This window comes from Bubalus kerabau, chromosome 10, assembly GCF_029407905.1.
Source record: "Bubalus kerabau isolate K-KA32 ecotype Philippines breed swamp buffalo chromosome 10, PCC_UOA_SB_1v2, whole genome shotgun sequence".
In the NCBI taxonomy this organism is placed as follows: Eukaryota; Metazoa; Chordata; class Mammalia; order Artiodactyla; family Bovidae; genus Bubalus; species Bubalus kerabau.
This window is the reverse complement of record NC_073633.1, coordinates 78,553,916-78,576,574: the sequence shown is the minus strand read 5'-3', so window position 1 is coordinate 78,576,574 and position 22,659 is coordinate 78,553,916. Positions and strand designations below refer to the sequence as shown.

The 22,659-nt window shown below is 41.7% G+C and overlaps 1 protein-coding gene across 2 annotated transcripts in view; it reads right to left on the bottom strand.

Annotated features, from left to right (window-relative positions):
• The window catches only part of PRKCH (protein kinase C eta), a 230,842-nt gene that overhangs the window by 47,358 nt on the left and 160,825 nt on the right, over window positions 1-22,659 (bottom strand). For both annotated transcript variants that reach the window (XM_055538260.1, XM_055538261.1), the window contains exon 10: window positions 19,262-19,416. In XM_055538260.1, the coding sequence (XP_055394235.1) occupies window positions 19,262-19,416 (155 nt within the window). The remainder of the gene's footprint in view (window positions 1-19,261; window positions 19,417-22,659) is intronic.

Genomic DNA, 22,659 nt, shown 5'->3' with positions numbered 1-22,659 from the left:
TGCAAAGGAAATAAAACATGGGACTCAGGGGAAAGGCAATTTTCTTCCATGTGTCTTTCAAATCAAGATGGTGACCAATGCGAAAAAGATATTTTTAAATGGTTAAGAACTAAATTTCCAATTCATGGCCTGGGGGGAGAAGAGTCCATGAAAGGAAAATGCTGGGAGAATTCCTTTCCTACAGAAGGGGAACCCTTTACACTCCTAAAAAATATCCCTTTGTCTTTGGTTCTGTCATCTCGCAGGAAGAAAAAAAAAGGTTGTAGAATGCGGACACCTCTTTGTAGGGTGACTGTACAGTATGCTGTCCAAAATGGGACTCTAAGTAAAAGGGGGCTGCTACTCAGGAGGAATCACAGAAGCAAGGTGGGACTTCTTGGGAAAACTAAAACACAGGGCTGACCCACCTCTCCACTGTGTAAGCTACCCACTGAAAGTGGAAGCAATTTCTTGTAATTCTTCTCTTAAAAAGTGCTGTTATTTTTTTTATTTTTTTTTATTTCTTTGGCCATGCTGAGTTGCAGGGTGCAGGATCTTTCATTGTGGTGTGTGAACTCTCTGTTGTGGCATGAGAGCTCTAGTTCCCTGCCCCGGGAGTGAACCCGGGCCCCCTGCACTGGGAGCACCAAGTCTTAGCCACTGGATTACCAGGGAAGTCCCACAAAGTGCTTGTTCTTTCCTAAACTCTTATCCTCTTAACCCTCTGCTGAGTTGTTATCTTGAGAACGGGTTCTTAGGAAGCACCGTATCTTGAGCTTCTCTGGAAAGTTATTGGTTCTGGGGTTAACTCTTTCTACACCCAGTGTGACCCAGACCACCCTTCCTGGATTATATATCTAGTGAGATACTGTGAAAATGCTCTGCATTATAAGCCCTCGACACTCCCTCTTTGTTTGGATACAAACACAACATCAAACTATACCCTAGCTGCTGCAAACTGGACAAAGCCAGCCGCCCCTCAGCCGGACCGTGGAGGGAAAGTGCTTTTTAACATACTTCCTGTGGTGGTGCCATAGCACAAAGATTATACTCAGCTTCCCCGGCCATAAAAGTTTCAATTTTTCCCATTCTCGCTGCCAAAGCTGAAATGCCAAGAAATGCTGGGAACTGTGATTATACACACTTCATATTTTACATTCTGAAACCCCAAGGAGTAAGCCACGGAGAACAGAGTCCTATTTCTTAAATGGCAGCTGAACAGATAGAGCACTCGAGTTCTGCGGAGCATGGCTGAGGATTTGCATGGAGAGAAACAAACAGAGACCTCACAGACATTTCCCGTCTGTGTGGACCTTCCTGGCGTCTGGGAGAGACCTTGGCTAGCTTTTCTAGTTTCTTTCTCCTTTGCTATTTTTTAACTTTCTGAATTACTCATCTAGATTCTTACGGGAAAAAAAAAATTGATGCCACACATACAAGTCAGTCATAAGGAAACTCCGTGACTGCCTCTGACAGGTTTGAACCTGTGTCTTCACAGACAAGAAGACAAAACTTCAGTGTTCTTCAGGCCAAAACTGAATCCCTCCCCCTTTTTAAGAGTAGCAATAAAAACAGCCATCCTGACAACATTTAGCCCTCAGGTTCGCTTGGTCAAAATCTTCCTCTGTCAATGGAGTCTTAAGTTAATTTCAAGCTGTCAATGGAGTCTTAAATTAATTTCACCACCCCAGCATATTTTTCTCAATTCCAGCAACTAGTGTAGGAATTAGAACAAATAAATAAACACAAGCCCCCCAAACAGGTCTTCCTTCTTCCTCCCTCCAAGAATTAACACAAGAGCCCCGGGTCCCTCAGGAAAGGCTCATGATGGCAAGACCTATCTATTCTCCTAAAGGGTGAATTTCATGACTCACTATCACCTGCTTTCCTGTGTTGCTCTGTTCCATTTCTTCGTCAGAGGAGTGTTAAAATCCTCACTAAGGGCAAACCAGGGAGGGGCAAGCGTCTCATGCTTGTATTAAACAAACATTTAACACCTGCTCTTGCTTCCTGGGTGGCTCAGCAGTAAAGAATCCACTGACCAATACAGGAGACTCGAGTTCGATCCCTGGGTTGGGAAGATGCCCTGGAGAAGGGAATGACAACCCACTCGAGTATTCTTGCCTGGGAAATCCCATGGACAGAGAAGCCTGGAGGGGCTACAGCCCAGGGAGTTACAAAAGAGTCAGACACAACTCAGTGACTAAACAACAACAACTTGCTTGATTTACAGGCTCTGGAGAGCTCTCACATGTTTTCAGAACGTAAGAGCTCATGTTTTATTTTTCTCCCTTTGACAGTGCCTGCTCCAGTGCTTCACAGAGAAAGAGGCTTGAGAAACTGTTGCTAAATGAGCACTCTGCCCCAAAGCAATGCAAGCCCCATGCAGCCAGCATGGACGTGTGTCCTGCTGCTCCTTACTCCAGTTATAAACAACCACTGATGCAACTGCAGGATGTGTAGGGCTGGAAATAAATTTCTCTTTGTAGCTATATAACTGCAATAAACTTTTATAAGCCTGTTGCATGATCTGAACAGATCTGCACAGTTTTTCCAACAAAAGCAGAATTCTTTGCAGGTTTGAGCCCTCACCCACAGACCCTTCTCAGAGAAGAGAAGGAGTCTCAAAACTTCTAGCTTTTTACAAGAGTTCAGAGTTGGTCTTTCAAAAGGCTTAGGAAAAACCTCTGTTCTTCGAGTATGTAACACCCTTTGGTTTTCAATAGGAAATACCCTTAAATATAGAGCTTGTGTAGTGTAAACCATTTCTGGAAGGACATACAAAAAATGGAAAACTGGTTGTCTTGAAAAAGAGAAATCTGGAGGCTGGACTTAGCTTTCACTGTAATCTTTTTAGAATAGCTCAACATTTATCAGATTATGTATTAACACATCTAAATAAGTTACATCAACACTGCTCTTTAGTCAACAACTAATACCCTATTTATATCCATCTTTCTATCATTTATCTCTCCCAATGTGATCTCCCCAGACAAGCTCATTTGCTAGACACAAAAACAGAAATGAAAAAAACAAAGAAGAAACATTCTATACCATGTGCCAGAAACGGAGGGGTACCGATTGAAACTGAACAAGGAAAGCAAAGCTCTGGATGCCAAGCTCTGATAGAGCCATGACAAATGAGAGAGAAAGCCTGAGGCTCCCAGCTCTCCATCCTGCACCCCCCGCCAGAGGACATCCCTTCCCGGCTGACCATCTCTTCTCGTGCTCTGCTGATTGATTTCTCCTCTTCCTCTGCCCCCATTCCTTTTGCTTCTTTCATTTAAAAATACTGGTTCTCAAAAATCACAAAAGTAACCCATTCTCACCACAATCTGTGGTACAATCTGAAGACACATAATGAAAAATTAAGAACTGTCCAACCCATCCCAGACTTGTTTCTGCTCTCCCACTTCTTCCAAACACATGTCTATGTACAGTTGGCTTTGCTACTGTTTTTTTAAGCAAAAAATGGGACTTAAATGAACATACATACTATTTTATTTTTCTCACTGATTTATCAGAAGAAAACCATCCAGGTGAATAAATATAAGTCTAACTCAGTTATTCGTTCAATAGTTGCATAATATTCCTCAGGATGGATATACCATAATTTATTTACCCTTTCCTTATTAAATCTGTGCACCTCTTAAGTGGGTTCACTGTTCACATTTCTCCCCTGGATTATTTTCTAACTGATAACATGTATGGAACATTAACTGATATCAGACATGGTATCTGGCTTATCAGAAATAAGCCATATGAATTGAATTTTAACAATAATCTCATGGGACAGGCAGTACTGTTGTTTCCATGTTATGGATTAGAAAACTAAGATTTAGAGGAATTAACAAGTTCATCCAGTATCATGGAGCTAGTACACTGCAGAGGTAAGTTTCAAATCCAAGTTTGATTCCAAAGTCTTGCTCTTAAGACTTAAGGTATGGACTTACAGTCCATACTTTCTCATTTGCAGTGTTGCCATGCAATCAGCCGGGAGCCTATGGCCACTGAAATGTTAGCCTGGTATTTACAACTTTGAGATGGGTCTTTGGACTAGGAGTTCCACATGTTCCTCTAACTTGAGGTGTTCAGGTCTTCATCTCCTCCATCCCCACGTCTGTACTCATTCTATGCCTCACCTTTGCAAAAGGAAACTCTGAAGAGCCTAACGTCACACCAACAATTGACTTCCCACTAGGCTTGCTACCCCTATAATCAGCACCAACAAAGTTCACTTAAAGCCTAAGTCTTATTTAAGAGGAATAAAATGAGCTAACCAATTCCTAGCTATGATACTGCTGTTTTACAAAAGGAGAATGTAACACACCAATTAGATACTTAATCAGGAATGAAAAATTACATGGATGGCTTATGACTGCTCAGAAATCAGTAACTGAAAAAGACAACCAGGATGAACAACATCAGACTAATCATATTTCCTTCTTTGACAGACAAAACTACACTGGAAGAACCAAATTGCCCCCAAATATCTGAAAGGCTTCTTTTTTTTTTGTAGAATTTGTGTTTTTTCAGTCTTCTCTTTATGAGTGGTTCAGAAGCAGTGAATAGAAGATACTGAGAGTTATGGTTTTAGTCAATCAGTGGTGAAATTTCCAGTAGTCATCAATGCCTAGAAGTAAAGGAAACAAGTTCCTCTCCATGTGGAGGTGTGTAAGTATAGACAAAATGACCATGCAGCAGACCATTAGGTATGCATGCTTTGAAAGAGAAGGGTATATAACTGAATTTCCTTCCAACCCCAAGACTCAAAAATTGTGTCAGTGGGACATGGACCAGGTAAATATTAAGAATGCAGGCTAGAATGCAGGAGAGAGTTTCTGTATGTGAAAGAGAAGGTTTGGAGGGGTATTCTGAGGTTGAGGAAGGAGAAATGAAAGGTCACACAGTCAAACTGCCATCTCCCCCATTGTGAGCAGCATCACACATTTTGGGAACTGGATCGCTCAATGATGTCACTCTTCAAGGTGAGAGGTAGTTTGCCTGTCAGTTTCACTCACTCTTTGCAACTGAACCCACAGAATTCATCAAGGTCTGGGCATCTTTGCCAAAAGGTAATGTGGTTGTACCAAGTTATATTTCTTCTTAGGAAGTCTGCTGATAAGTAAAATTTGACATTTGCAAGACAATGGAAAAAGATTCCACCTTCAGGCAGGCTATCTATCAAAAGGCAAATGGTCACACCACATTCCGCTTAGCTATTTCTCCTGCCAGGCTTACGTACTGGGATCCAGGAGGAGGATTTGGTCTCAACACACTGGAAAATATAGCTCCAAAACTAACATACATGGCTCAGTGAGCCAAAAGAATGGTAATGCCCTCAGCTAATCCCCAGCTGTTCTCTCATGTCAGCCCATGGTGTGTTCAACTCCAGCAGGTGCTATTCTCCTCAGGGTTGAAATTATTTCTGGGTAGATTCTGTATCATCAAGTAGACTCAAAGCACCTTGCTTCACATAATAGAAAACATTGAAAGCTTAATAAACATATGAATGAACCACTGCGATGGACTGAATGGTTGCATACCTCCCAAATTCGTATCTTGAAGCCCTGACCACCTCGTCCTTGGAGATGGGGCCTTTGGAAAGTAATGGGGGTTAGATAAGGTCATGAGGGAGGGCCCCCACGACAGGAGTAGTGCCTTTATAAGAAGAGACATCAGAGAGCTTATTTCTTCCCCATCAGGCATGTAAAGATACAGCAAGAAGGTGGCAGTCTGCAAACTGGGAAGAGAGCTCATACCGGAAGCCAAAATGGCCAGTGGCTTGATCTTGGATTTCCCAGATTCTGTAACTACAGACATGAACTTCTGTTGTGTAAGTCACCCAGTCTACAGTGTTCATTATGGCACCCTGAGTAGGCCAGGATGTGACTCAAAGACAAAGAGTGATCACAGCCTGAAAGCCAAGGCTTGACAGACCTTAACTGCTACCGCAGCAGCAAGGCACCTCTTTTTTGACATAATCAAAAAACTTGTAGTGGGGTATATTCAATATCACATGAGATCCCTTTTCAAAATAACATTTTTAATTATTAAAAAGGCAATGGTTATTCTATGCAGAACATTTTAAAAACATTACAAAAAATAAAAACCACCTATATTCCCTCAGATACTCAGACAACCACTGTGTTGATGTTTATCCTCCTGGAACTATGTTCTCTACTGAGAGTAAAGCTGACAGAAAATGAGGTCTTTGGGGGCTTTCTTCTGACCAAGACCATCACTGCATTCAGTCACCTAAAAGAACTGCATCCTCTTATACTCACAAGGATGTTACTGAGAAGTGATTTTACTTTCAGGCTCCTAGTATGGATATTCACATTGTACAACATCCATATGGAATCAACACTGGCTGATTAGGGAGAACTGAAAGGAGACTTTCTGAGATGATGGAAATGTTATATTATTTGGAGAATTGATCACATATAGTGTACACTTGTCAAAACCTATCAAACTGTACATTTAAGATCTGTCAGGGGAAGTGAATTGGCAAGATCAATACAATCCATGGGATAACACCAATACCCATCATTAAAACGTGTGCTTTGATGCATTTTTTCCCAAAGAATGTTCAAAAAGTGAACATTACTGAGCATGCACAACATACTAGACTCCGGGCTAAAGGCTTCACACGCACCTCTCAGGTGTGCATTTCTCAGATCTGTATTTTATCAATGAGGAAACCGCAGCTTTAGAGGGGTTAAGTAACTTGCTCAAAATTCCACAGCTGGGAAGTGGCAAGACAGAACTGGAAGCCAGGTTCCTCAAATCCCAGAAAAAAAATTACAACAATGCGAATGTCTTTTGAGTCAGCAGTATCTGAGACTCTAGGAATCTGTTCCAGGGAAAAAAAAATCAAAGACTGATCCAAAGAGATGTTTACAAAGAAATAATAAACTCACCATTATTAATAAATCAACTTAAATGTACTATAAGTTAAGTAGGATCATGTGATAGACCATTTTGCATCATGTAATATTAGGTTTAAAAGAGAATATAAATGACTTTCATGATGGGGGAAAATGATCATGACAGATTAAGTGAAAAAAAATCAAGTTAAATATGTATATATAGTATGATATCAATTTTGTTTCTTTTTTTAAAAAAGTAAATACATTTTAAAACTCTAAGGAAATATATCTAAACAAAAATGATTATCTTTCAGTAGGATTATAGATTAATTTTTAATTTAAATTTTTCAATGGTTATTATATGTTCCTTTTATAATTAGAGAGGAATCAATTTTATTTTCAAAATTAAAAAAAACATGAAAAATGATTGTTCTCACTAAAGAATGTATATCCCATGAAGACTATACATACACATTTTTATGAGAAAAATATTTCTGTACAGCCCCTTAATAACTTTAGGGTGTTAATGTTATTCAGAAACTTACACATAATCATAAAAAAAGTGAAATCACCTGGATTTCTAACATAGTCATATATATATTTTATATATTATTTTGTAGGATGGGAGAGTTCTACCACAGGTTGCATGACCTTGAACAAGTTACTTAACTTCCCAGAGCCTCAAGTGTCTTTATCTATAAAAGAAGGAAGACACAACCGTCTTGGAGAGATGTCATGAGAAGGTAAAACTAAATAGGTCCAACTTCTTACAGAGGCATTTATCCACACAAGATAAAAGCTGAGTGCATGTGGCTATTATTTTGTACAGCAGCATCAGGGAGAGAGCTCAGATTATCTCCTCCTCTCTACCCCAGACCTCCCTGCACCATCATGCTTGTCCTTGCAGAGCACACGCCCCCTGCCACAGGCTGTGTCCTGCCGTTCCTTCAGACCAGAATGCTCTTTCCCCAGACATTCACAGAGAGCCTGTTTCCTTGAGTCCTTAGGTCACTGTTCATCTGCTCAAACAGTCCTTATAAGAGAAACCTTTCTTAATCCCCTATGTGTTAATAAACAGTAAAACTATTTTCCTCAAGCTTTATCTTCCCTGACAGAGCTTTTTCTCCATGGAGTTTATCATCCCAACACTCAATATACTTACTTTTTGTTTGTCTGACTACCTGTGTTAGAATTTAAGCTCCTGGAGGGTAGGGGATATTGTCAGCTTTATTTTCAGAGCTTTGAATAGTGCCAGGCCCACAATGGAAGCTCAACCAGTAAGTATTAAAGGAATGAACAAGAAACCCAAGCTGGAGGGCAAGGCCTCTCTTTACTCCTCTTAGTCTCTGAGAGTCTGACATAAAGCTTTGCATTAAGAAGGCATTTCATAAGCAGTTGTTGAACTGAACAACTGAATCACTTTTTACAAATGGCAGTGTTCGCCTGATACCCAAAGATCAATGATTATATTTTTAGATCACAGCAAATAAATCCAAGATTGTATTTAATTATAATGAAGCAGTAGATTGCTTAATCAATTTGGTGAGGAATAGAGCAAAACTGGTGGTCTGGTTTCATTAGCCAGTGGAATCAATTAACACATTATCAGTTAGTCCCAAATAACCACAGCCTTTGTTGATGTAAAGGTCAAACACTGATGAGGTATGCCAGGATCTGTATTCTGATCTAGTAAGTGAAGTACAGAAACAATCAAAGTTTCAAGCCTGAAATTTCTTTCTGTCATTAATCTGGGTCCTTGGAGAAATAGCACCAGGATATTCACTCTAGTAACGGTACAAAAGTGTTCTTAAATCTCCCCTCAAACGAACAACCAAAATATTTGCTTCAAATGAAGCAAACAAAATGACTGACTGTTTTCCCCATACATTACAGAGACAGTTGAAATTTAAACAAAATGTAAGAGTAGAGTCTCCAAGTTTTACAACCTGTCCCCTGTGTTCCAGGGTTTCCTAAGGAAGCTATCTTTTTTTTAAACATAAATTTATTTTAATTGGAGGCTAATTACTTTACAATATTGTAGTGGTTTTGCCATATACTGACATGAATCTGCCACGAGTGTACATGTGTTCCCCATCCTGAATCCCCCTCCCACCTCCCTCCCCATCCCATCCCTCTAAGTCATCCCAGTGCACCAGCCTCGAACACCCTGTCTCATGCATCGAACCTGGACTGGTGATTCGTTTCACATATGATAATATACATGTTTCAATGCCATTCTCCCAAATCATCTCACCCTCGCCCTCTCCCACAGAGTCCAAAAGACTGTTCAATACATCTGTGTCTCTTTTGCTGTCTTGCATACAGGGTTATTGTTACCATCTTTCTAAATTGCATATATATGCATTAGTATACTGTATTGGTGTTTTCCTTTCAGGCTTACTTCACTCTGTATAATAGGCTCCAGTTTCATCCACCTCATTAGAACTGATTCAAATGCATTCTTTTAAACAGCTGAGTAATATTCCATTGTGTATATGTACCACAGCTTTCTTATCCATTCGTCTGCTGATGGACATCTAGGTTGCTTCCATGTCCTGGCTATTATAAACAGTGCTGCGATGAACATTGGGGTACATGTGTCTCTTTCCCTTCTGGTTTCCTCAGTGTGTATGCCCAGCAGTGGGATTGTTGGGTCATATGGCAGTTCTATTTCCAGTTTTTTAAGGAATCTCCACACTGTTCTCCATAGGGGCTGTACTAGTTTGCATTCCCACCAACAGTGTAAGAGGGTTCCCTTTTCTATACACCCTCTCCAGCATTTATTGCTTGTAGACTTTTGGATAGCAGCCATTCTGACTGGTGTGAAATGGTACCTCATTGTGGTTTTGATTTGCATTTCTCTGATAATGAGTGATGTTGAGCATCTTTTCATGTGTTTGTTAGCCATCTGTATGTCTTCTTTGGAGAAATGTCTGTTTAGTTCTTTGGCCCATTTTTTGATTGGGTAGTTTATTTTTCTGGAATTGAGCTGCAGGAGTTGCTTGTATATTTTTGAGATTAATTCTTTGTCAGTTGCTTCATTTGCTATTAGTTTCTCCCATTCTGAAGGCTTATAGTTTTAAGGAAGCTATCTTAAGGACTTACCGATAAGTACACATAAGTATAGTAACTACACACAGTATTAAAATGTGGCTAAAATGCAGAGAAAATGATTTGGTTTGAAAGAAGAGCATAATCAAATTTAGTTTATTATAAAAAAGATCGGTCTTCTTTCAGCTCAGAGGAGGCCAAGGTGCAACTTTCTTTGTTCAACCTGAATCCCAGTTCATCTGACAGATACCAGCTGCCTCCATTGGGCCGCTTAAGTTTGACCCCAGTGAGATCAAAGGCATACACATGAGGTGCACTGGAGGGGGTTTTGGTGCCACATCTGCCCTGGGCCCCAAGATTGGCCCCCTCGGTCTGTCTCCAAAAAAGGCTGGTGATGACATCACAAAGGCAAGTGGTTATTGGAATGGTCTGAGGATTACAGTAAAACTGGCCATTCAGAACAGACCCAGATTGAGGTGGTACCTTCTGCCTCTGCCCTGATAGCAAAGCCTTCAGGGAACTGCCAAGAGACAGAAAGAAGCAGAAAAACATTAAACACAGTGGAAACATCACTTTTGATGAGATTGTCCACACTGCCCGATAGGTGCTGTTGAACTGAACAACTGAATCAACAACTGATGGCCCTGAGAACTTTCTGGAAGAATTAAAGAGATCCTGGGGACTGTGGGCTGCAAAGTCAGCGGCTGCCACCAGCACGACATCATCGATGACATCAACAGTGGTGTGGTGGAATGCCCGGCTAGTTAAGAACTACAAAAATTGGTCTTCAGATCAGTTCAGTTCAGTTCAGTCGCTCAGTCATGTCTGATTCTTTGCGACCTCATGAACCGCAGCACACCAGGCCTTCCTGTCCATCACCAACTCCCGGAGTCCACCCAAACCCATGTCCATTGAGTTGGTGATGCCATCCAACCATCTCATCCTCTGTCGTCCCCTTCTCCTCCTGCCCTCAGTATTTCCCAGCATCAGGGGCTTTTTAAATGAGTCAGCTCTTTTGCATCAGGTGGCCAAAGTATTGGAGTTTCAGCTTCAACATCAGTCCTTCCAATGAACACCCAGGACTGATCTCCTTGCAGTCTAAGGGACTCTCAAGAGTCTTCTCCAACACCACAGTTCAAAAGCATCAATTCTTCTGCACTCAGCTTTCTTTATAGTCCAACCCTCACATCCATACATGACCACTGGAAAAACCATAGCCTTGACTAGACGGACCTTTGTTAGCAAAGTAATGTCTCTGCTTTTTAATATGCTGTCTAAGTTGGTCTTCAGAGGGTTGAGTTTTACAAGCCACAGCTCCAATTTCTGTGAAGTGAAGTGAAAATCACTTAGTTGTATCCAACTCTTTGCAAACCCATGGACTATACAGTCCATGGAATTCTCTAAGCCGGAATACCGGAATGGGTAGCCTTTCCCTTCTCCAGGGGATCTTCCCAACCCAGGAATCAAACCCAGGTCTCTTGCATTGCAGGCAGATTCTTTACCAGCTGAACTACAAGGGAAACCTAAGAATATTAGAATGTGTAGCCTATCCCTTCTCCAGCAGACCTCCTGACTCAGGAATTGAACTGGGGTCTCCTGCATTGCAGGCAGATTCTTTACCAGCTGAGCCATGAGGGAAGCCCAATTCTCTACTATTGAGGACGCATTTTGAGCAAAATTTCAGCTGAAGCCTATGCCACAAAGAAAATGCAAATCAGCTGATAGCATGTATGCAAAGAATAATCTCATTTGTCCACATAGCATGTTTCAAAGAGCTTTCACATGTCCACTTCCATCTGATTGGAGTTTCATTAACACCCTGCAGGGAAGTTATGTCAATGGTACCCCTCACTGAAGACCGGTAAACAGACATGGAGTGTTCAGCAACCCACCTGCGTCCTCAGGACCATCACGAAACGGGCTAAAAACTATGCCCAGCATTCCTTCAGTTCAAAGAAGATGATGATCTCATCCAGTGCTATGATCTGAACTAACAGCTATGTCCTGATGACTTCCAAATATTTAGTTCCTGCCCATTTTCAATGGGTTTCAGACTCAAGTCCATCTGCCTGTTATGCATTTCCACCAGCATGTGTCTCAGCTACTTGATATCTTACATTTCTAATTCTCATCTTCTTCACCTGCTGAGATCCCTTCCCAGGCTCATGATCTCTCGTACCTAATGGTACCATCATTCATTCAGACTTCTAACTAAACACCCAGGTATGACCCCAGGTTTTTCCTTCACCCCCTGGGTCCACCCAGTCACTAAGCCCAGTCTGTTCTACTTGCTGGTACAGCAAAAACATATGGCCTTCTCCTCAGACCTACTACCAATGTCTCAGAGCCTCATTATCTTCTTACCCAGAACACAGTAACAGGCACAAACTCAACCTTCCCCTTCTGCCCCCATGCACATATCCACACACTCTCCCACAAAATATATGTAAAATATAAAGCCAGTCATGTCATCCAACTTGCTGAAGATTCTTCAGACTCTCCATTACCTGCTACATACAGCCAAATTCCCTGGTATGAAATTTGTATCTAATAGTGCAAGTTTTCATCAAATAACTATTCTCCTTCTTTTCCCTTAATAAGAGAACCCTAATTTTTGCCTAGAACATGGCCATGTAATAACATCCTAGCCTTTACTGCAGTTAGGTGCAGCCATGTATGACCAAGCTCTGGACAATTCCATGGTAAGTACTGTCTGCAAGTTCAGGGAGGATCTTTAAAGAGAGCAGACTCAACTGGAAGGAATGTCCTTCGCTCTTCTTATTCCAGTACTGCCTTGTATTGGAATACAGAGATGACTTCTGGAGCTACAGCAACCATGTTAAGACCATGAGGTGACTTTGACTATAACAGAATATTAAAGATAGAAATCTGGGTCCCAGAGGACTCCATGGAGTTTTCATGGCAGAGCCAGATCTCTTGCCTCCAGACTTCTTACAGGAAAGAGAAATTCATTTCTATTTAATTTAAGCCAATGTAATTTTACATTTCCTATGACAGGCAATGGTGCCAAACCTCAAGTGATACTGAATTCAAATTTCTCCAGAATATTAAGCCTTATATAACTTCGTTTCTACCAACTCTTCTAGCCTTATCTCCCACCATACTTCAATCTTTAGGCTTTAGTACTACTAAATTTCTAGTAGTTTTCTACCCCACCCTCCATGGACTTTCATACTTCTCAGCATTAAATTCTAGAGTTGTCCCCTATCTAAACACCTACTTAACTTTATTCAGCTTTTAACTTCACACACTCAGCTCAGGAATCATCTCTATAGGAAGTCTGCCTAAATCTGCATCTTAGGCTAAGTGGCTGTTCTCTGTGCTCCCATAATGCCCTGGGCATGCTTCACTTGTGGAACCCACCTGCTCTTATTTATGGGCCATCTCTCCCACCCCACAGAAAGAACCTTAGGGCAGACACCACATCTACTCACATTGTATCTTTACCGCCTAACACCAGTGGGAACTCTAATTATGTCCTGAGTTCCACTGCACTTTCCTCAGTGAGATGGAGTGAACACCACATGCTTCTGAATGTTCCTGTTTAGCCCTTAAGCTCAGCATTCCATGAAGACTGAATGAAAATTTCCTAATGGTGATATTTTTTTTTTCTGAAGATGAAAAACAAGTTACAAGTGAGCCCTCCTAAGAAAACATCCATCCTGAGAAGCAATTTGCTGTTTGGATATTTCAGGCTTGCGTTCTTTCATCCATAACAGGGAACTTGGCCCTAAGTAATCTTGGAGGTCTGACATTTTGTAATTTCATTGTTGACTATAAACACACAGATCTGGACACAAGGAACTCACTGTGAGCGGATGGCTCCTCCAGGGACTGACAACATGACCAGCCTTACCCAACTTTTAAATAAATTATTTACAAGGAGTGCCTAATAAAATCTTAAAGTCATCAGAGGACAGAGGGCACACTAAGTGAATGAAATGTCAACTAAGGGAAGTTATGCCTCCTAGATCCCAGCCATACTGGGCTTCTTTCTCTAAAAGGTTTTGAACTTGCCATGCTCCCTCCTGATACTGAGCACCTGCATTTGCTATTCCTTCTGTCTTGAATGCTCTTTCCTTCCCTCTTTACTGGTTACCTCAGCTCCTGAGTCACTTCCTTAGGAAAATCTTCCACCTTTCCTTGACCCAGATTGAAACACACTATGAGACGTTCTCATTCAGTGCAATGCATTCCTCTTCTTCATAGCACTGGTCACAGTTGTGATTTTGTATTAATATGATCATGTAATTGATGTCTTTCTCCCTCACTCAACCATACTGCCTACAAGACAGCACTTTTGTTTTTGCTCATCACTGTATCCATATCCTTGGCAGAGAGTTGATGCTCAATAAATACTTGTCAAATATCCCCAGAGGCTGTGCAAGGGAAGACAAAAGGGGGCTGATGAGTTTCACTGGAGGAGGAAACGTCAGGCTGTTCTAATAAACTGGTAATTCTCAGAGCTCTCCATCATACCTTTGAAAAAAGATCTTGGGAGTTAGGGATTGAAGTCACTTTCTGGTGATGGAAGAGCAGGCATGGAATGAGGCCACCAACTGGCAGAACAAGCTAAGAAGAGAGAAGGCAAGAATATGATTAAAAAGTTTGGAGTTCCAGGAACAATGCTAGGTAAGGGCTCACGGCCAAATCCGAAGTGAAAGTTACTAAGGTATTGAGAATCTCACAACTTGTGCATCCTAAAGAAACAAGGACTGCTATATGAAGACAAAAATGACAATTGTAACTGTTTTTGTAGGAAGCATATCAAGAAAGAGTAAACCTACTTCTTGGGGCAGAAGGAATGAGGTGTTGTATGGCAAAGGGAAAACAGAACTCCTAACTTGGACTTTCATCTTTATCTAAAAAGACCACCTTTATCACTAGAATGAGTAGAATAAATATAAACACAGAACTGAATTCCAATACAGGTAAGAGTCCAGAATTCTAGGCTCAAATAAAAGACGTTTGGGGACTCTGTAAGTTCTGCTAATACTTTGGAGTTAGAAAGGCCCCAGGAGATGGGAATCAGACAGGTGTTGCCCCAGTTCAAGAGGGGAAAGAGCTAGATAACAGAGAACAATGACTCAAGCACATGCTACTACCACCGACCCAACATCAAGCTGATCTGGAAGCAGATAGCAATGCTTACAGAGGTGGCTTCTAGCATGGGCTCTCCGAGCAAAGCAATGCTCAGCTAACTTTAGATCACACAGGAACGTGAAGTCAGCAAGGAATCTGATGGTCCCTTACAGTATCTTTGAGAAACAAGAGTCAGATGATATTAGAGACTGGTGTATTCATGCAGATGCTACAGCTGTGTTCAGAAGCTTAAAAATCTCATCTGGCAGGGAGGTTGCTAATCCTCTCAAATTCTGAATTTATTTAAAAAGTCAAATTAGGTAGTGATTGTTCTCTAATTTGAGGAGAACTCTAAAGTGATTTTCTTTTAAAGCAAATGTGTTGCATATGTATATGAGTACGAGACAATATGTCAAGTCTGGCAGTCACCTCTGTGACCAGTCCGACATCTGGGCAACAGGAGAGCAAGTGACCCCAGGAAGCACTTGGAGCTTGAGGAGCAAACACTGATTACCACGCACCCCACATGCTGAGAACTGCACAGGGCACAAAGCAGCTAGATGTGTAAGATGAAAACTGTGCGTTGAAATGCAGTGTGTTCAAGTGTAACCTCAGAAGGATGAATCAAAACTTAAACTGAGCTCTTCTATAAATTCTTCCTCTCTCAACCTATTTTAGATACATTCCATGTTTTCTCAGAAACAGAAAATCCAATGGGTGCTGGCTGGCTTTGGGAGCTGAAATGTCAATGATGGCTCAGTTCCTGTAAGTAAGTTCCTGTGAGTAAACTTTAATACAGCTTTCAAAACAGGATAGAAAATGGTGCCCGTAATGCTGACAGGCAGGTAAATGGGATGCAGGGCCCTTTGTTTCCCCAATTCTGTAGAGCTTGACTCTGGAAAGAAGTCAGTGCCCATGTAAATTATTCATGAGTACTATCTGGGCTTCTAATCAGCCAACAAGCCCCGAACAAAGGAATGAATGGTCTTTTTTTCCCTTAGCAAAGTGACTCATTGACTGCTTAATTCAAAGCCCTCTAGACTTGGTCTGCGGCCACGCCAAAGCTCCAGACCTTCCAACCAAAGGCAAAGTGGCAGACTCTTTCCTTGCTGTAATGCCCAAGAGCCAGACTTCTGTTCCTCCATGAAATGCAAGTGAACACATGAACACATCTGAGAAATCAGGGTCTGAACGTAAGCAGAAAAGCACCTGAATGTAACTGGCCTGTCTCCTCTCACACAAGGCACAGTTGGCAGAGAGACAGAAGAAAGTCATGTCAGAGGGAGCCTAAGGCAGTACCTTCTAAAGTCCCATTTGATGATGACTTGCAAATGGTACCATCTTTGTAATTCACTGGAAAAGAAACACCTCCCCTGGAAAAATAAGACAAAAGAGCCAAACGACAACACTCCTATTTGAATAGATCAGAGGTGTCATTCAGGAAGATCTTTTTAGCTCTGATAAAGGCCATCCCAGGACATGTATGATACATGAGGCTGTCCAACTCTCCTCCTGTGCTCTCTGGATCAAATTCATACCCCTGGAATCCAAATGTGCCCTTTGCTGTGTGTGGATTCCTGGGGCTTGGCATCCAAAGGCTTATCCTTAAGACTCTGCTCTCAGGCCAATACCCTCAATGGAATTAAATAATCCAATGAAATAAATCCACAGGATAAAAATAGCATTGGAATCTATCCTAATTAAATGTGCTCCCTTCGAAGTCAAGCACATCAGTTAGAGACTACACGTGGAATTCAAGTCAAAGAGTACATTAAATTCTCAGATTTGAACTGCAAGACCAAGAACTGAAATAAAATTTCTCAAGATGTGGGCTGATACTGCTTCACCAGAAACCACATCAGGTTACACTGTCCATCCTCCACATTTCAAACAAATGAAACAAGGAGATGGAGAGGCAGATAAAGCACGTGCCTTACATGAAGGTTATGCAGTCCTATGAAAAGCCAGAATATTTAAGTATTCAAGTGTTTTCCCCCCTTACTGGTCTGAATATTTGTATCTTCCCTTCCCCACATTATATGTTGAAATCTTAATTCTCAAAGTTAATAGTATTAGTAGGTAGGACCTTTCAGGGGTGCTCAGGTCATGAGGATGGGGCCCTGATGAACAGGGTTAGTGCCTTATAAAAGCAGCTCCAGAGAGATCCCTGGCCTCCTTTACCATATGAGGTCACAGCAAGAAGGCACCAGCTAGGAACCAGAAAGAGGGTCTCCATCAAACATGACCATGCTGGTGCTGTGATCTTGGATTTCCAGACTCCACTGTGAAAAATAAATGTCCATTGTTTATAAGCCACCTAATCTGTGCTATTTTGTTACAGCAGCCTGAATGGACTAAGATACCCATTCTGCCTCATTTTCACAAATCAAAGTCACTGTATCACCAAAGGGGGAGTAAGAAGTCCACTCTTCAAGGGGTTTACTTGAAATTTTACTTTACAGTTGTACTCTAAGCCTTTAAATCTCTCCTGAGGAGACAGTGTAGCTCAGTGGTTAAAAACATCATTTGAATTCTGGCTCCACTACCAGTTAATAGTCTGGTTATTAAGTCTTTTGAAGATCAGTAATTCATCTAAGTAGCATGGATAATACTAGTGTTATATAATTTATTGTTAGGAGGATTAAGAAAAAAATGCTGGTCAAGTACTGGGCCTATAACAAGTACTCCATTTAGCTTTTGTTGCCATTTTTTTTGTTTGTTTTTAAATTAACAACACAAGCCCTTGTCAAACAGGAAAGTCATCATTCTTAAAAATTAAATGTGGGGAAGGCTCTCCTTGGGGTCAACAGACCAGAGATGGGTAGCTCAGCCATGGAGAAGAGAACAAACATGGAACATACGGCCCTGAGTCCCATACCACCACCAGGAAGGACCTAGAACCCCCTCCAGCATCAGAGACCATGTCAGCAACCACCAACAATCATGCGCTGGGCTCAAGGCTAAGACAGGAGACATGCCCTGCTGCAGCCACCAGGACAACAGCATGGCCGGGTCAAGGAAGCACAGAGCTTCCACAGAGTAACCTGTGGCTGCCTCATGACTTAGGAGTGAGCGGAGATTCCTGGTTACCTTCAAGGGATGACCCCACTGCTGGCTATCCTGCCTAGCTCCCCACTCTGCTACCTCACAGCTGGAGTTGTGAGCTTCCACGGCTCTGTACTGTGAATTTACTAGAAGACTTTTTGCACCGCGCCTGCTCCATCTCGTTTTTCCACTTCTTTCTGGCACCATGGACCAGTCCTGCTGCATTCTTTACTGATCTCACTTCTCTTTGCCTATTTTTTTCCTCTCAGGGTACTTAGGAATATTTAGTTTTTAAAGCTCTCTCACACTTTAATAATGATGTTCATACTGTAACCAGCTCACAAAGGAACAGCAAAGCTAATAAATGGCAAATTTCAATCGGGAAATTCTTTACATCAATGCACCTGAGAGAGAATTTTTCTCAAAGGAAAGAAACCTTGCCTCTCAAAAGGGAAAAATAATGGAGCATGTGTGGCAACTAAGTTACAATGTGATGTAAAGGGTAGAAAGATTTTGACGATGGGAAAAAAGGAAAACTTGAGGATGAAAATTACCTAACACTTACTATTATATTTTCCACCATACTCAGCTTTGTGTCTGAGTAAAGGTTACTTTTATCTGCTCTGAGATCTAACAACATTAACCAGATTTCAAGCCCATTTAACATATGATATATTATGATAAAGACTGTGTGTCATGAAATGAAATCAAACAAGATTTAGGAGGCGACTTCACATGATAGACATCATCAAGCAGGACCCTCCTCATCAACATGTCACCTCTTGGCTCCTGGACTGGTGAGCAGCAAGCCTATCTGACCATGATTCTTATCTCAGCCATTTAGGGCAAGAGGTATTCATGCTCTGCAGTTTAGGCACAGATTCTGAAAAAGGAATGAATCACTCCCAAGGTTAAAACAGAAGAGACCAGCAAGTTCAGCCCCTTGAAAACCCCAGCTGAACAAATTCATGAACAGTCTCCTTTCGAGACTCTCAAGCCTATTTTACAAATCCCACACAGGCACAAGCTTTAGTCTGCAGGTGGTGTTTATCACTGTGTTATTCATTTATTCTAATGGACATGCAAAACTTTGTGAATTTCAAAAACAGTTCAATTGTTCATCATGAGAACTGGAAGGATAAGCTGAATCAGGGAAATGAACCAGGGATGAGAGGTTCATTTGAGAGGGGTTACCAGCAACCAAAACTCACCTATAGATGATTCCTTTGTCATGTAGGAACATAAGCGCTGAAATGATCTCTGCAGCATAGAAACGAGCCCGTGCTTCATCAAAACGCCGTGACTTCTGAATGTGAAACATCAAGTCGCCCCCATTCACAAACTCCATCACAAAAAACAGACGATCCTGTGTACAAACACAAAAAAGGGATCCAACGTGGTATAGCCATCAGCCTAGAGATCAGTCAGCATCATATGATCTGGGACTGCAGTCTGGGGAGAAGAGGTTGCTAAATGGAGGTGCTCAGAGGAACATCCTGACAGCAGCTCAGGGCAAAGCAGGAGGGTCTGATGGATTAGATCCTTGGGATGGTGGGGATTGGGGGGGTAGTGACAGTAACACTTGGATCTCTTTTAAAGAATTCCACATAACCTTGAATTTCTGCATCAAGTAAAAAGTAGAGAAGGTATCAGAATCTTTTGGTTCTAATTCTGCATCTTAAACACCATGTAATCTTGAATTTAATTTTTTTTGAATGTTCAGCATTAGTAAGGTGAGAATGATGTCACTATCTCTACCAAAATCATTGTTTCATAAGCTGAAAGAGAGCAACATAATAAAAAAAGTGCATTCTTTTTTTGTCCAGAACATGCAGGGTTATTCACAGCAAGTAAGAGACATTCCATAGGTCCCCACACCTGGGCAGAGAATAATCAGAGAAAAAGGAAAACATTTCTGACCAATCAGCCAGACAACAGTCCAATGAGAGCCTCAGAGTTGCCTGGATGTTAGAAATTCCATTTAGCCCATCAGAAGGTTCCTGAATCAGAAAAGGGAACTTAAAGTCAAGTGAGATGCTGTCTCCATCTGGAATAAAACTCTAACCCAGCAGGTTAAATGGGCTCCTAAGAGTCATTGATGCAGTTGGTGTACTAAGTACTGTACAAGTGTTATGAATAAAGTGCTGTGGAAAGTAACATTGCTTAATGGAAGAAGTGTACAGGTCCCCATTAACAAGCGGTGTCTCCAAAAGGGACAGGGTAAAACACTTTGCTTTGGGAACCTCTGAGATCAAAGGACTTGCTTGCTCCCTCTCATTAGCATGTATGGAGTCCCAGGTTAACCAAGCACTGGATTAGGTGCTGGGAACCCAACAGAGAGTAAGAGAGGCATAAAACACAGTCTCTATCCACAGAGCGTCTGCTGTGGGAGATACACATTACTTTAAAACAAAAACACGAAGTCATATAACCAGGTAAATTTTCAAATTCTGGTAAATTCTGTGAAGGAAAAGTGGGGGAAGCAATGACATCATATCATCTGTTTGTGGGGCTGGGAAGGTCACTCTGAGCAAGTGATGTGTGAGCCAAGACCTTCAGAATGAGTGCCATCAGGGCCATTGGTCATCTCTTTGAGGGGTAGGAGGTTGTTTTGTAAGGAACCTGCTATTTTACCAGTTCACAAAGGATATGTATATGTACCCAGAAGCATTTTTATTTGTGGTTTCAAGTGCTGCCATCTCTGCCAGGGGCTGCCATACAGTCACAGCTGAATGGTAGACAGAGAGGGCAGAGATTGTGTGTGCTCCTGTTCACCTCCTGATCTATCATGGGTTTAATCAGGCTCTTCCCCATTGGAAGACACTACAACTTATGACCTCTTGTTCCCAATTTAAGACAGACCTTAATTAGAAGGGAAAAAAAAAAAATCCTCTTTCTGCTAATGAGAAGCAAGACTTCAGGAGTAAAGATGGAATAGCAAGATTCACACACACAAAACCAAAACCCAAACATCAGTAGAACAACTCTCCAGGCTGGCCAATATAAGCCAACAGAAAACTAAAAATACCAAGTCATCTGACTAAGCTAGAGGCCTTCAACTGAGTAGGAATGACTGGCCAGGGGAGAGGCCAAGTTGGGCAGGATGAGCTTGGATGAGCAATACGGCCCCCTATTTCTTGTATGGGGCAGGCTAGTATGGAAGGAACAGGTTAGCATTGGGTGGGGCAGAGGGTGAGCCTGTGCTCGAGACAGATTTAAGAGCTACAGCCACATCGATGTTGTTATGTGCCTGCTGTGTTCATTTGGAGGGGCCTCGGGGGCCTGGATGAGGATTCAGGCCTCAGCAAGAAGGTACATCTGATACATTTTTGTTAACGGGCCTGTCCACCTTTTCATGGCTGTGTCTGGCAGCCACATGAATTCCAATCGCTCAAAATGCCTTGTTACTGGAACGGGGTCAGTAGGTAAGTGGCTACTCTGTAGGCTGTGGACATCAGCGAAGTTAGCACAAGTGTCGACAACAGCAGGCATCAATAAGACGAGGGTGTTCCAAGGGAAATTGCATCCATTTCTAGCTTGCCCCCAAAACAATCCTCATAACTTCAAGTCTGAAAAGCCAGACTCTGGGCTAAATTCCAGATCTGGGGAAGGAAATACTGCCTTCCTGCCTTGGTCGTGCTTCTGTCTCAGTCCCACCACCTGCCCTAGAGGCAGATTCTCAGATAATGCAGGGGGTCCTGGGAGGCATGAACACCTGGGATGCACAGGAAAAGGTCATAAACTTTAGAACCGAGAAAGCAGGGGTTGCTTTTCACCCAGAGTTTAATTCTAACCTCCTGTCTGGCACCACCTAGAACTGAGGGTACAGCTCATAGCCCTTGGGCGACACATGACTCTTTAAGCAAGCAGGAAGGGAAAACAAGCCAGCTGAGACACAATGACGCTTTAACAAAAAGTAATGGCCCATCTTACCAAAGACCTACAATAAGGTCACAAGGTAGAAAAATAAAAGCATGTTTATCAGCTAGCAAAATGTGTTTGTTGTGAAGAGACCTTCTGTTTACATACAATTCTGTTCACTCTATTTTAAAAAATGTCTGCTGCAGAGACAGTTAACATTTGGCAGCAATTTCTCCACCATTTCTTTTGCAGAGGTGGAGATAAATGACAAAAATCTCTAGTTTTTAGCAAAGAAGATTTACTCATCATTAGCTGGGGGTGAGTGAGAAGCCATCCTCAGCAATAAGTTTTCATTAAACATGTCCTCAGGTGGGGCTTCTAAAAAGTGTGCAATAAACAGTAGGGGTTGCTGCTGCTGGCAACTAATGGTGAAGATATTTTACATCAGAAAAAAAAAATCATACACATGAATGTACAGAATGATTTCAGTTATAGCCAAAGATGCAGACATGCACAGAAAAGATGAAAAAAAGAATGCTTATATATGACAAGTTGCTTTCAATTGTGAGATCTCGGATGCCATTTATCTCTTTATATTTTTCCGTATTGCTGAAGATTTCTATGATGACTATTACTCATAATTAGAAACAAACCAAAGTCACTCATGGCTTCCTCCATTTTCTCTGATTTTCATATGAAAGATGGGACATTGGAAAGGACAATTTTGAGACTGTCTCAGAGCAGGTAT